Below are 15,816 nucleotides of genomic sequence, written 5' to 3' on the forward strand. Positions count from 1 at the left end.
ATCCGATCTGAATCGGCATTTAAAGATAGGAATAATGAATTGGTTGGTCGGAATATAGATTTGGATGGATGTTCAAATACCTTGTTGATTGAAGACTTTAAATTTATATATTTATTATGGAACATTGAAGCAAACACACGTTATAGAAAAAAGTGGCCATTAGTTGAAAATCATGTCTAACGTTGCATAATCTTTCTTTCCAAACCATCAAACATTCTACTATAATCCACAGTAATTGACTAATCTATTCAATGGAAATGATACAAGGATGTAGATGTAGCACGAGAGATTGAATCGAGAGGGATCATCTGCAAATGGAGTCTGCCTCATAGTCCTTGTCCGAAACAGTAATCATCGAACCTGAAGTCGGGAGTTGCCATTGTTCCTTCAGGTTCCTGCACCATAACCATAAAAAAAAGAGAAAAAAAAAGAGATTCTAATACCAATGTAGAGACTGGAAGATTAATCGGCTGATTCTTGAATTGCTTAAGGTAATTTCATACCAGTTTGATCATAGAACTCACTAAATCATCCAATGAGTCATAACCCTGAGAAAAAAAGCCGCTTTCCAGCTTTCGTTGCTCCGACGTAAAAGCACCTCCTTCAATCAATCTGTCATTCAGCACTGTATCCATCTTCTCATTACAGAATCGATTAGTGTGGTCCGAATTTTGGCTAAAGGGAGCCACAAAACCATTTTCGGGAACATTTAAGGAAGCAAATGTAGTGTTTGAACCAATACCATTATTTGGTATATGTTCTCCACACATTTGGTTGTATTCTTGATTCATATTCTGAGCATCTCCGATCAAACTTTCTTGCCATTGCATATTGTTTCTTGAACTTTCAAGAGGTACCAGTTCCATGGTGGTGCAAGGAAGATTCATCTTCATGTTGTGTGAATAAGGACCATTTGAAGGATTCTTGTGAGGTAACTGAGGCCTGTTCTCTGTAGTGAAACTGGAGCTAAAGGATTTCAAGTTGGAAGAAGCCATGTTGAGAGACGATCCATTTTCGTGTACTATTGTGGAGTAATTCGGGATGCTATTTAAAAAATTCTTGAGCCACCAATAAGTTCTTGAGTGCCTGTAAATGTATTACCAGCCATAAAGATCCTTGAATCATTCATACTATTGAAATTGACTGCATTCTGTTGCAACTGATCTTGCTCTAAAGATAACCGAATTCCTTGAAATAAACTCGTGTTTTGACCAGAAGATGAGACAGCAAGGCTCGTTTTTCCAAGAGCAGATGAAGTAAGGCTTAGATTCGCAGGACTGTTTAGTCTGCCGAGTAAGCTACCACAAGTTGTATGAGGGGATAAGGTGATATTTGCCAATCGTCCTTGTCCAGACAAAGCTTGAAAATTTTCAAGCCCCTCAAAGGAAGCCATTCGCATGAAATGGGAACCATTCACCCCAAATGTGGTCGCCGTATTTGCTTGCTGAGTTGCGACAGAACTAATCCTTTGAAGGTACAACTTGTATTTCTACAAAAGTGAAACAAGTTACAACCATGAGTTAAAGCTGATAGTTTGCTTCAGGTATGGCACATTCCAAGTGATACTACATAAAAATAAATTTTATCAAGGTACTTAAAGTTGACAAGAGAGGTTATCACCTGAAGATGGCTCGCCACATTGTCTCGAGTAAGCCCTTCGACACCCATCAGGTCAAGAATCCTTTTGGGAAAAGCCTCTGTATCAAAAACGACACCACAAAACAAAACTAGTCGGCGTAAGAAAATATTTCTGAATTCCATACAAAACATGCTTACATTTGAATATATTGAGGATTCAGAACTTACTTTCAATCCCCAAGTGATCGACAGCTGAGACAAACTTCCTGTGAAGCTCAATAGACCAGATTACTCTAGGCTTCTTTTGTGTTGTAGGATCTTCAGATTCATGGCCATCTTCATTCTCATCGTCATCATCTTTCCTCTTTTTGTTAATTTTCCCATTCTGATCTACATCATTCCTAAAAGTAGATCCATCACCTTCACCATTTTCATGGTGATATTTGGCATGTCCAGGGGATTTATTCTGGTTATTTGAATCGAGCTTCTTTCTTCTAAGTACGTGTTGCCATATGTTTCTCAGCTCCTCAATTCGAACTGGCTTCACCAAATAATCACAAGCGCCATGTGTAACTCCTTTCATGACGAGTTTGGGATCACCATTGGCTGACAACACTGGAAAAAAGTCAAGGAATCAAAAGAAAATTCAAGATGACTCTATAATAAAGGAATTAGAATTCATTACTTCATCGGCCTTGAATGTTTTAAAGAAAATGACAATACTGCAAAACGATGCAGATCCGGATCTGGCCAACTTGTAATATTTCGGTACGATTTCACTGAAATTTTAGCTATCCAATAAAATCCCATCAAACCTTAATACCTTTCTTCTTAACTTTGCCAACCGAACACCATGATAATTTTTCATACACGAATCTCATGAAAGGACTACAAATCTTGGAAATTGTTCATTGAAAAGAATGTGAGCTTACTGATAACCGGTAGATCCATTTCGAGACCGACAAGTTCTAGAAGCTTAAAACCACCCATATCTGGCATATACACATCACTGATCACAAGGTCAAATCTATCTTTGTTTTCTCTTAACATCTTCAACGCTGTTCTTGCCTGACCTGTTGTAGTGGCTGTGAAACGCGAATCATAATAATTTAAAGAGAGAATTTAGGCATGGACCAAAAATCTACAGAGCATCCCTCAAATAAAAACAAGGAATTTGAATCCACGTGATGGGGTAAATATTTGATAATAGGAAATAAAATGAATCCAAATCCAGCACAATTATATTAGACCCAAAGATACAGGAAAATCGGAGATGCTGAGAGCAAATTTTCTGTTACATATACTAATCCAATTTTTTTTAAAAAAAATCAAAATTTCATTATTTAACATAAACAAGAAACGACTAAAAGCCACGATCACTCGGATATTGGAAAAACAGCAGACTGGTAATCAAAATTGGATCAACAAAATCTATAACCTTGAAAATTCGATTTAAATACAAGACAAATGTTGAATCAAAATAAAGAAACCCCCTAAACACAGAAGCAAAACATACCATGATACTGGCATTTCCTTAGCAGAGTATCCAACAACTTCAAGCATATCGGGTCATCATCCACAGCAAGAACCCGCAGCCCCACTGGAAATTTATCATGATTTTTATTTTCACTCTTAATTTCCTCCACAGTCATTGTTTAGCCCACAATTCCAAACTCCCGAAAACGAGTTTACAAGAGCTCGGAGGATAGAAATGGTGCCTTTAACACCAAAATCACTTTCCCGAACACTTTGACACAATCCCAGATGGAAAATTCTTGTTTCAATATTAAAAACCAAGAATTTAGTAGACAAAGAGAAATATAGAGATCACGAGAAAGAGAGATACGGGGAAAACAGACTAAGAAGATGCGTTGTTTTCTACCAATATGATTCTATGTATGTCAAACTTCATGATTTTAAAATTAATTTAATTATTTGAACAACTTTATATAAATAAATATATCTTAAAATAAATGAAGCAAATCAATATTTTTTACCGATTAACAAACTCCGGAGACATAAGAGGATATAGATATAGAATGTGTGTGTCTATAGTGGGAAGTAACCGAAACGCAGATTTATAGGCTCAATAATGGAGCTTTTGTTTATAATAAGCATTGATTGCAGCACCTTTTCTCTCCCCCCAACAAACAAGGGTAAGGTAAGCATGCAAACATGAATATAGTTCATAAACTATTCATTATCAAAAATAAAGATACGTGAAACTGAGAGTCATATCGTAACGAAAATTATATGAGTGGGTCTCTTGTGAGACGATCTCACGAATTTTTATCTATGAGACGGGTTAACCCTACCGATATTCATAATAAAAAGTAATACTCTTAGCATAAACAGTAATATTTTTTCATAGATGACCCAAATAAGAGATACGTCTCACAAAATACGATCCGTGAGCTCGTCTCACATCAATTTTTAACAAATTATATACTATATTAAAAATTACGGTATAAGCAAATTCATACCGATATATTATCGAAATTACTGAAAATTTCGATACGTATAACTAGCATATCGATTATACCGAAATTGTACGGTATATCGAGATTTTGATACAGTATCGTATATACTATTTTATACCGAAAAATGCATACGTTTTTAAAATTTTATAAATTTATTGTTTTAAAATTTTATATATTTTTTCGGTATTTTGGTATTCAGATATATACCAAAATTTTCAAATGACATACCGTTACTTTATCGAACATTTTGATATTGTTACCATACTATACTGAAATCTTCGTTATATCGAAAATTAGGTATTTTTCTCAATAATACATGAAACTGTTTCGTAAGAGACATACTATTATTAATATTTATTACATATATTATAATTCCTAGAAATTTAATCACATATTTATATTAATTAAAAACAATAAGAAAACATAAAAATAGAAAATTTCCGGAAATGATGAACGTTGTCATGTTTGAATCCATTGAAAATATAATGCACACACAATTATATATCCATCTCATGTTGTATATAATCTTTAAATAGGTAAACTAATTGAAGGTATCTTGTGAGACGATCTCGTATATCTATTTTGAGTAAGTTTCATGTGAGACCGTCTCACGGATCACAATCTGTGAGACGAGTCAATCCTACACATATTCACAATAAAAAGTAATACTCTTAGCATAAAAAGTAATACTTTTTCATGGATTATCCAAATAAAGATCCGTCTCACAAAATACAACCCGTGAGACCGTCTCACACAAGTTTTTGTCATCTATTTTTGTGAGCAATTCGACATATATTTAAAATAAAAAATAATATTTTTAGTATAAAACGTAAAATATTTTCATAAATAATATCGAGTTGAAAATATGCCTAACAAAATTAACTATAGACTCACAAGAGTTTTATGTTAGATTTAAGGTTATGTTACTCTTAAATTTGAGTGTGTCTTACGTTTGATGCTTCACCTAGCCCATGGTCGGGAAAAGAAGTATACAAAAGGAAGATTTCTTTTAAGTATGGTTTTAGACTCTTGGATTGGATGAATTAAAATTAGACTAACTCAATTGATTATTCTTGATTTTTTTTTATTTATTTTTTGTTAGGGAACGAGTTTATCATAATTTGATCTCAAATCCAAGACTTGTTTTAAATTTGAGTTTGAAAAATATAAAATACGTGGTTCTTGTTGAAATTAGTTATGTGTATATCAAATATTATCTATCAAGGACAAACAAATTAACGAGCTATTTTTATTAAATAAATTAATTTGATTGATTGAGCCTAACTTTTCCACTTCCTTATAATTATCCATTCATATCAATTCAAATCTAGTCTAAAATACTTATATTCCATTTGAAATAAAATTTATACTTATATGTTATATTATTAAGTTTGAAACACTTAAAATAACTATTTTATATTTTAATTACACCAAAATTTTTTTTTCATAATTATTTTTTTTACTCTACTAAAAACTTACTCAAGTGACTCCATATTTTACTTTAAAAAAAATCTAAACAAAACTTTCATTTTAAATCAGACAACTGTTAAATTAAAAATAATTTTGTGTTAATTATTTAGTATTATTTGATCAAATCAAAAATAATAATAACATTTACACGCGTGTGGGTATTTTATTATCTATATATAAAAGCAGAGTTTTTGCCAAAAATAGTAATTTCCCGCCAAAATGTCATTTTTAAAAAAGGAAAATATTGAAATATGTGTACTGTAATAAATTATCACTTCAATTATTATTTGCATTGATTGTATCAATTCACTTAATTCAATTTTGAATTTAATTAATTTTTATATTAATTCAAATGTAATTTATGTATTATATGTTTTTAATTTATTTTTTTACTCAAATTAAAACTAAATTCTATTGAAAACGTAAACTATATTAAAAATTTTGCATTGATTATATCAATCAATTTAATTAAAAAATGTATAAATAAATTTAAAACACAAATGATTGCAATGTTCGGTATCACTCATGAGGTAAATTTATTCAAAAATACATTTTGCTATTTTAAGTAATTTCATACCCAAATCTATATCTATATCTATATATATTATTATATATAAAAGCAGAGTTTTTGCCATAAATAGTAACTTGCCGCCAAAATGTCATTTATAAAAAAGGAAAGATTTTCATGAATATTGACATACGTGTACTGCAATAAATGATCACTTCAATTATTGTTTGCATTAATTATATCAATTCATTTAATTCAATTTTGAATTTAAATATTTTTTATATTACTTCAAATGTAATTTATGTATGATATGTTTTTTTTTACTCCAATTAAAACTAAACTCTATTTAAAACATAAACTATATTAAAATTGTGCATTGATTATATCAATCGGTTTAATTAAAAATTGTATAAATAAATTTAAAATACAAATGATTGTAATGTTCACTATCACTCATGAGGTAACCATTCAAAAATAAATTTTTCTATTTTAAGTAATTTCTTGCCCAAATTACTTACTGAAAAAGAAATGCAATATTTAGTAATCATAAATTTTTTATCATAAATTTTTTATCCCAAATATATATTATTTCAAAATTACCTTAATTTGAAAGAATTAATGCATTGTAGTTTTTTTCCAAAATCATATGTATATTTTATATCTTGAATTGTCTTTTTAAAAATTCAAATAAGAGAGCATAAAAAATAAAATAAAAGAGATAGATTCAAAAGAGTTTCAAATGGACATTAAATTACTCTCAATAAACATGTATATTACCCTCAATAATCAGAAATGTTTGAAATATGTCTTTCATGATCGAGAAGTAAAAAATATTATTCATCTATTTGTAAAATTTTTTAATTATTATGTATTACTAATGTGATAATATTCTTCTATATTACAAAGTTCATGGGTACATGATAATATAAAATTCCCATAATGGAAATGATTAAACCAATTCTAAAGAAAGTGAGCATCTTATTAAAAGACACCTTATCAAGTTTATTGACATTGTTTTGGAATACACATAATAAATGTTAATAAAATAAATTTTCTGATTTATACATAATTTACTTATGATAACATGTTTCATTTTTCTTTCGGAATAATAAGCTGTTGTGTGCATATTATGAAGAGATTTTGTAAATAAAATCACCACTCATTTGGATAAAGATATTGATGAAACAATTATTGTTATCATTCATATGTGTCAAACACGTGTCATGTCACAAAATTATTGGTGAATGTGGATTTAGACGAAACTATTGATTTTTTTAAAAAAGTATTTCTCATTAATTTTATGGAATGTGATTTAAAAATATTTTTTTTATCACATGTTAAACAATAATAATATATAGCTTCCCGAAAATTAAAAAAATTAAATATGTATCAAGGTTGGTGGCCATTAGCCCAAAAAATTAATCGACATGCTTTGTATTTAAGAAAGTTTTTTTAAAATTAGCGAAAACATAGTTTTTATTTTAATTTTTTATAATTATATTATATTTTTTTTTCAATTTAAATATTTATTTATTTTTCCCTAATTTTTAATAATATCATCCCGTACATCGCACAGGTTAAATACTAGTTAACAACAATAATAATAATAATAATAATAGACATGACCCATAAGAAGATCCTCCACGGTCAAATCTGATGAAGTTAGGAATTCCATACATTTTGTCTACGTGTTCTTGCATTTTATTTGCCACCAATTTAAATTAAAGGTCAATTTTTTGGGCATGTTTCCATTTTTTTTCTAGAAGAAGTTATGGCTTAGGGGATATTATATGTTTTTTGCAATTTCCATACAAATGAATAGATTCCGGGTGATAATTTAAAGATTAAATAAATCATAGATATTTTGTGTTACGATTTCATTGATTTTTATTCGTGATACATGTCAATTATACTCATATTTATAATAAAAATAATTTTTTGCATAAAAAATAATAAATTTTAATGGATGATCTAAATAGAATATTTGTGTCACAAAATTGATCTTGATACTGTCTCACATAAAGGAAAAATATTTTATTTAAGTTTCTTTGAATTATTAAAACTTAAATCGAGATTTCTACATTTTAAAATCTTAATTCGTAAGACATGTTATATATATATATATTCATATTTAAAATAAAAATAATATTTTACAATAAAAATAATATTTTTTAATGGATGATACAAATACAATATCTGTCACACAATGATTTTTTTTAATATAAAAATATGTCAATTCGGTGAACTTGCACTTATTAAAACAATGATTTATTCCCAAGCCGAGCTTTATACGTTCTGGCCTTCATTCTTGAGCAAAAATGAGGACCACGAACACCAAAAATTACATGCAAGCCATTATTAATTTTGACTGAAAAGAACAAAGAATTGAGAGTAGCTGTCAACTGATTAAAAATGATTAATTAATTCTTGAATGTGCGCGTTGCTAAAGGGTCAACTTATTTGCAGCTCAAGAGAATCATACGAATGACTGCTTCCATGCACGATGAATCAGGCTGTGTCCCATGCCGTGGAAGCTGCAAAGCACACAACAAGAAAGCATATACATGAGATAAAATATCGATAAATACAGTTATAATTAAGCATGGATTCTCGATACTAATAATTGGACATGAGAAGCTCGACTCGAGACGACGATGATTTATTATTGAAAGTCGTGGAACTTGAAACATGAGTTACTGAAAAAGAAGTGCACATACGTACCAGTTCTAGCAAGAGTCCAGTTGCTGTCAGAACCAAGTGCCCAAAAGAAATACCCCCCAAGTCCTTGAGCCTTGGCAAACTTCACTTTGTACTCAACTGAAATCGTGTCGTCGTATCCAATCCAACTCGTTCCCGTGTAAGAATATGTTGACACTGTTGCGTTATCGAAGACGACGGTGGCATTATTGGCAGAATTAAACTCGAGAATGTCGGAATAATTCATCACCCCTCCACCGGGGCCCGTGCCAACAGCCGGATCTCCAATTCCATGTCGATTCGGATCCTGCAATTGCCATGTATGCCCATATGCCGGCATCCCCATCACTATTTTCTTTGCTGGAACGCCGTCTCCCTTCCACTGTGAAATCCCATAACTGGTGCTCACGTCACTGGCGCTGTCATAGAGCAATGCGGGGGATCCGGTGGCAGAAGTGTCCCAGCCACCACGGTAATCGTAACACATTGGGTTAACGAAGTCTACGAAGCTTCTGATGGAATCTCCTGGATAAGTACGCGCCACGTTATCGAGGGACACATCGGAAGAAAAATACACGGCGGATGATAGGAGCAGCCGCGGCTTGCCGGAGGTGAGTGATTCTTGGTTTATGGAAGTGCGCCATTCTTTGAGAAGTATGGCAAGGTTAGACATGTCTAGGGGGTTGTTCGGGAATTCCCAGTCGAGATCGAGTCCATCGAAGAAGTATTTTCTTGCTGTGTCGATGGATGATTGAATAAACGCGGCCCTGTTATCGGGATTTCTTACCATGGAGGAGAAAATGTCGCTGAAGGATTGGCCACTGCCTCCGCCGATGGATAGCAGGGCTTTGGAGGAAGGAGTGGCCGTGTGGAGGGCTGAGGTGAATGGCACCATCCATTGTTCGTCAAACCGGTTGATTAAAAGCTGGAAACTGGTGGCGTCGGGGATGACAAAGGCGTAAAAGATGTGCGTGAAATATGAAGTCGGGATGCTGGATGGTGGTAGGGATTGCGCCAGCCATGATGGCCAGTATGCGCCTTTGATGCCTCGAGAAAGCGAAGGTGTTGGGACCGGAGATGGAGGAAAGGCTATTGGCATTTGTGGCGACGGAGGCGACGGAGTTACTGGCACAGTTGGTGAAATGGTTGTCGGAGTTGGTGGAGGTTCTTCCCCCGGGTACGGTGGCAGAGACGGCAGGGGAAGTGGCGGCAGAGATGGTGGAAAGACTATCGGCATTTGTGGCGGTATCCCACCGGAAAATTTTGATGGAGGCATTGAAATCGGAACTGGAACATCGGCAACTGAGAATTTTGTGACAGGAAACGTGAGAATGAATGCCAAAATTAGTGAGATGGTCTTCTGACTATCCATGGATTAGATTTCTTTGAACTTTTCTTGAAGATCACACCAAGATAATATATACGAGTACGTGGATGCATATATTACAACGTCAATGACACCAGAAATCTAAATTTTATCGATGTTCTAAGATCGTTTTTTGTCAGCATATGTTCGTTGGAATGTTTTGGTGATTCGTTCAATAGGTAGAATTTAGATTCTCATTTATTGATTTATGCGAATCATAGGAAAAACAATTATTTTTTTTGTCGGGTTAATATTTTCTTGTGGAGTGTTTTTTGGTGTGTGCGTTGGTTTGAAACAACTGTATAAAATATTCATGAATTTCATTTTATTGTTTAAAACTCTAAAATTGGTTCATAAAATATTTTTCTAAAATTGGTCCAATAAGTTTTCTTAACATACCATTTATCCTTCTTCTTTTTTTTACACGTTAGAAATCATTTGAAAAGCAAGTTCACAAACCAAATTATTATTTTATTCATTTAAAAAATGAATTCATTTTTCTCCAAAACAAGAAAATAATATTAGATGTAGAAATTGAATTATATATACGAGACAAACTCAAAAGGAAAAAAAATTATATATTTGAGATGAATAGAGTATTATTTTAGGTAGTCCATGTAAAATAGTATATACACCGGAGAGTGCATTTAGGAAACGCGATTTTACATGTCAATTCATTGTTTAATTAGGAAAATCCGTATGACGACCCACGTTTTAAGGACAAAAGTCCAAACTAGCAACACCTTTTAAAAAATTTTGAGATTCACATGAATCTTTGAACGAGAACGAGAACGAGGGGGAGGAAAACGTATGATTTTCCACAATTTTGGGGAGTTTAAGGGAACCAAAAACTAAATGGGCAATTAAATAGTAAGGGCTACCACCTCGACACAACAACTATGGCTTCCAATTTGTCCTTGGTTTTTAAGAATCAGTGTATTAATTAATTTGCATGGAGGGAGGCCTGTAAAAGTAGGGGTGATCACTTTGGTATGAGAACAAATTTGAAGTAATAATTGGGAAAGAGATAGAGAGATTTTTGTGCTCTAAATCACTCTTTCTTTGTGCGGTTCTCTCTCCTTTTCTTTTCTTTTTTTTTTCCTTCTTATTTGTATAACAAAAACATAATCATGGCTCCTGATATCTATCTGCTTGGAAGAGATAAAGAATGGACAAGTTGACCTTGTAAGTCTCATTTTCGCATTGCTTCAATTGAGCTATAATATGTTCAGGGGCGGATCTAGGATCTTGGGATTGGGGGGGCCGATTAGTATATTTTGCGACGGTTTTCTCAAAAACCGTCGCTATATTTTGCGACGGTTTTATCTAAAACCGTCGCTAAAAAATGTTTTAAAATTTTTGGGGGGGCCGTGGCTGCCATATAGCGACGGTTGTTGATAAAACCGTCGCAGATTTTGCGACGGTTTCCGTCACAACCGTCGCTAAAATTTTTTTTTAAATTTTTTGGGGGGGCCGTGGCCCCCGTTCGCCCTACACTAAATCCGCCCCTGAATATGTTTGTATGTTATCGAAATCTTCTTATTCTCAGTCGTGACATAGCTGGTTTTTTTTTTTTTGGAAGAATACTTTGTATTCGACATTTTCTTTATTGAAGTATGAGCTTGGCTTATGCATGGCAGGAAAATATTCCCGTTGAGGACGTTTCCCGACAACTTAAATGTACAAGGGAAGGTTTGACATCCGATGAAGGAAACAAAAGACTTGAAATATTCGGCTATAATAAACTTGAGGAGAAAAAAGAAAGCAAGGTCCTCAAGTTCTTGGGATTTATGTGGAATCCTCTTTCATCAGTTCATGGGTTATGGAATCTGCTGTCATTATGGCCATTGTCTTGGCCAATGGAGGGGTAATTTTGCAGCTGTTTGCTTATCTTTAATTTTTCATCTTGTTTTTGTTTTATTTTCGGCTCTTATTCTGAATGAACTGAACACCTGAATATGCATGCAGGGCAAGCCTCCAGATTGGCAAGGTTTTGTTGGTATTATCGTGCTTCTTATTATCAACTCAACTATAAGTTATATTGAAGAAAATATTGCTGGAAATGCGGCTGCCGTTCTAATGGCTGGTCTTGCACCTAAAACCAAGGTGCCTTCACCTTAGCTTCATCATGATTATCTCAGTTATAAGAAAAAATTACGCTTATATCTTAAAAATTGAATGGCTGATCGTGCTTACAGGTTTTGAGAGATGGAAATTGGAGTGAGCAGGATGCATCAATTCTTGTTCCTGGAGATTTGATCAGCGTGAAATTGGGAGATATTATCTCGGCAGATGCTCGTCTCCTGGAGGGAGATCCTCTCAAGATCGATCAATCGGCCCTCACAGGTGAATCCCTTCCTGTGACCAAGCACCCTGGTGATGGAGTTTTCTTGGCTCCAGCTGGAAGCAGGGAGAGATTGAGGCTGTCGTTATTGCCACTGGTGTTCACACATTCTTCGGTAAAGCTGCTCATCTTGTGGATAGTACGAACAACGTGGGACACTTCCAAAAGGTATGTATTATGTGTTTTCAGGTAAAATTCACATCACAGTGTCGGTTGCAAGATTCAGATACATGCTCAAGTGATTGTATACTAATCAGGTTCTACTGCTATTGGAAATTTCTGTATCTGCTCCATTGCTGTTGGCACGTTGATCGAGATAGTCGTAAAGTACCCGATTCAACATAGGAAGTACCGAGAAGGAATCGACAATCTTCTTGTGTGGCTGATTGGAGGAATTCCGATTGTCATGCCAACTGTCTTGTCTGTGACAGTTGAGGAGGGCGTCATCACAAAAAAGAATGACAGCCATTGAGGAAATGGCTGGCAATCTTCGCGACCTTGTGACGAAAATGAGTGCTTGACTTATAATGCTCACTTGAAGGTACAGAGCGGCTATGAGGTCATCTGTGTTACCCCAGATAGATTTCACGTTAAAGGTTTCCTATAACAAAGAAAAACATGTCATTAGTCAAATTATTTTAGTTGTTTATGGATCCAATGCTTGTTGTTATGACAACCGTAACAATTAGCCACAGTATGATCAAAAACTGCACAACACCATCGGAGTCTTGTTGCAAAAGTAGCTCACTAACACCATAGCATATAATACGAGTCCAATGCATAAAGAGCTTACAGTGAAGTAATCTGCATCTGACACGAGGTAAAAGAAGACAACGGTCATTATAGCCATGTATGATCCAAGAACGGCACCGGTGGCAAAGATTCCTTGAGTTTCCACGAATCAGGAACTGGAGGTGGCTTCAATCTATCTTTAGAGATGGTCATGATAGTTCCATCATTGAGAATCGCAATAACGAGAACCATGAACAGCGAAAAGTCAAACTTCCAGATAAGGGCAATGAGCATGAATCCCATCACAATACGGATTGTTATGGAAACAGCCTAAATGGTGTAATTCTTCATCCTTTGAAAGATGGCTCGACTTGTCAGAACCGCAGTCATGATCACACTAAGTCCTGGCTCGGTCAAAACAATATCGGATGCACTTCTAGCAGCATCAGTGGCATCCGCTACAGCGATACCAATGTCTGCTTTCTTGAGTGCTGGGGCATCGTTCACTCCATCACCAGTCACACCACATATGTGCTTCCTCTCTTGTAGTTTTTTCACAATTTTATACTTGTGCTCTATGCATATAAAAACTTGAGTTTAGTTTAAGTAATTCAATTTCTCATTAGTACATTTAAGTGGGTCTTTTAATTTTCCCCTTCCAGGATAATATTATATCTGGGAAGACACCAGCAAAACCATCCGCTTTCTCAATGAGCTCATAGACAGGGATCGAAACGATAGATTCATCCTTGGATTGGCCAAGAAGGGAAGAAGATGGGTACATGTTGGTTCCCATTCCAAGCCTGCGGCCCGTTTCTTTGCCAATGGCTAACTGATAACCGGTGATCACCTTAACATTGACACCAAGATCAAGAGCCTTTCTGATCGTCTCGGCACTATCGTGCCTAGGAGGGTCGAAAAGAGGCAACAAACCGACGAACTCCCAAGGTCCACCAGCACTCTCTGTCTTTTTCAGGAATAATCTGAAATTTTATGTAAAATATTGTCACGATTTGCAGCTTCAGAAAAAATAGTGGTATTTTTTTTTTTTGTAAGCATGATGGCATAAGAACCCTTCATAGGAAGCCTGACTAACCTGTCGTGAAACACCAAGGGAATGAAGACCGCGGTTGGCAAAATTGTCTATGATCTCATGAGCCTTATTCTTTGCATCGCCTTTGAGTCCACATAGTTCAATGATCTGTTAAATAACAAAAATAAACAAAAACTGCGAGACATCAAGCATTGAGGAAAATATTATAACTTTTCATTTAATTATGAATAATTCTATGACTATTCTTACTTGCTCAGGAGCACCCTTGCTGCATCTGTGCCAGTTTCCATCAGAATCATAATATGTGACTGCAGTTCTCTTGTCCACTGGGTTGAATGGCAAGAAATGTACCTCTGTAAGTCCTGCTCTTGCCTATAAACATCGAAAAAAGTTTACTTTACAAGTAAGCAATCTTTTAAGATTAACCATCCCAACAAGCTAAATAGTTAAGAAGACTCGCCTCTTTGGGATCGCTGAGCATGTTAACAATCGAAGCACCAATGGCATCCTGATTATCAACTCTGGATGACCTTGCAGCAAGCAAAAGGAGAGTTTCCTTATCTAAATTCTTTGGGAACACCTCAACTAAGTTCTTGTCGACTGTGAGCTTATTGAGAGTAAGTGTTCCTATTTTGTCGCTACAGAGCACATCCATGCCAGGCTCTGGATCTTCAGCATTATCACTTACTTCCCACTTGATATTCTCAAGTTCATTATTCGTTATGGATTGAGTAGAAAAGGTTGGGATTCGATGATACAGAACAAGGTATGGTTCTAACAATTAACATTATTGTAATGAACAATTCCTCAATCCTCACGGTGCAAACAAATTAATCCAGCTCTACTCGGCCCAAATGCTACTCGATTCATGTTTGAAATGTAGAGTTTGAGCTATATTCTTGCCAAGTTTGGGTCCAAATTATGCTCCTCGCGAGCCTTGACTTGATATCCTTGATCGTAGAAAATTGAATTATTCAGTTCAAACCAAAAAAAAAAAAAACCGAACTTTAAATTGAACCAAACTTGACTCCGAAATATTTCATCACTTCTTGTGATTCTAATTCACTTCCTTGATATCAAATCTCATCAAACTAGACCGCATTCACAACGAAGAAAGATTACGGCAAGGGTGAGAGGGAAGCACAATGGGCAGTGGCACAACGAACCCTTCACGGTCTGTCAAATCCAGGACCTTCCGGCGTGTTCAACGACAAGAACAACTACAGCGAGTTGTCCGAAATCGCAGAGCAGGCGAATCGAAGAACTGAAGTGGCAAGGTATACATGCTTCATCAATTTCCTTAAAATTCAATAAGCTCTCCATTTTCTTCATGACTCAATTGAACAAGTTCATTATCTTCTCATAGTGCTGACTAACAAATTCTATGATTGGAAGTCGCGTTCTTAACAAAACAGAGATATATTTGTAATGTTTAACGTAAAGATGCAATATTGTCGACCAACATTTTGCAGGCTAAGGGAGCTTCACACTCTTAAAGGGCATGTCGAATCCGTGGTGAAGCTAAAAGGATTGGACATTGAAACCATTCAACAACGCTACACTGTGTAAGAGGCATTCAAAGGACGA

The 15,816-nt window shown here is 34.7% G+C and overlaps 1 protein-coding gene and 2 pseudogenes across 1 annotated transcript; all 3 read right to left on the reverse strand.

Annotated features, from left to right (window-relative positions):
- Positions 1 to 181: 181 nt before the first annotated feature.
- On the reverse strand, positions 182 to 3,488 carry LOC140832254 (two-component response regulator ORR22-like; annotated as a pseudogene).
- A 4,967-nt stretch (positions 3,489 to 8,455) lies between these two features.
- On the reverse strand, positions 8,456 to 10,485 carry LOC140831590 (class V chitinase CHIT5-like). The gene is made up of 2 exons (XM_073195333.1): positions 8,758 to 10,485; positions 8,456 to 8,570 (listed from the first exon to the last, which is right to left on the reverse strand). Exons 1-2 carry the CDS (start codon positions 10,103 to 10,105, stop codon positions 8,545 to 8,547), a joined length of 1,374 nt encoding a protein of 457 aa, XP_073051434.1. The 5' UTR covers positions 10,106 to 10,485; the 3' UTR covers positions 8,456 to 8,544.
- Positions 10,486 to 12,696: 2,211 nt separating this feature from the next.
- LOC140831874 (ATPase 8, plasma membrane-type-like) lies at positions 12,697 to 15,808 on the reverse strand (annotated as a pseudogene).
- Between the last annotated feature and the right edge of the window lie 8 nt (positions 15,809 to 15,816).

The sequence above is a fragment of the Primulina eburnea genome, chromosome 5, assembly GCF_022965805.1.
Source record: "Primulina eburnea isolate SZY01 chromosome 5, ASM2296580v1, whole genome shotgun sequence".
NCBI classification, from domain to species: Eukaryota; Viridiplantae; Streptophyta; class Magnoliopsida; order Lamiales; family Gesneriaceae; genus Primulina; species Primulina eburnea.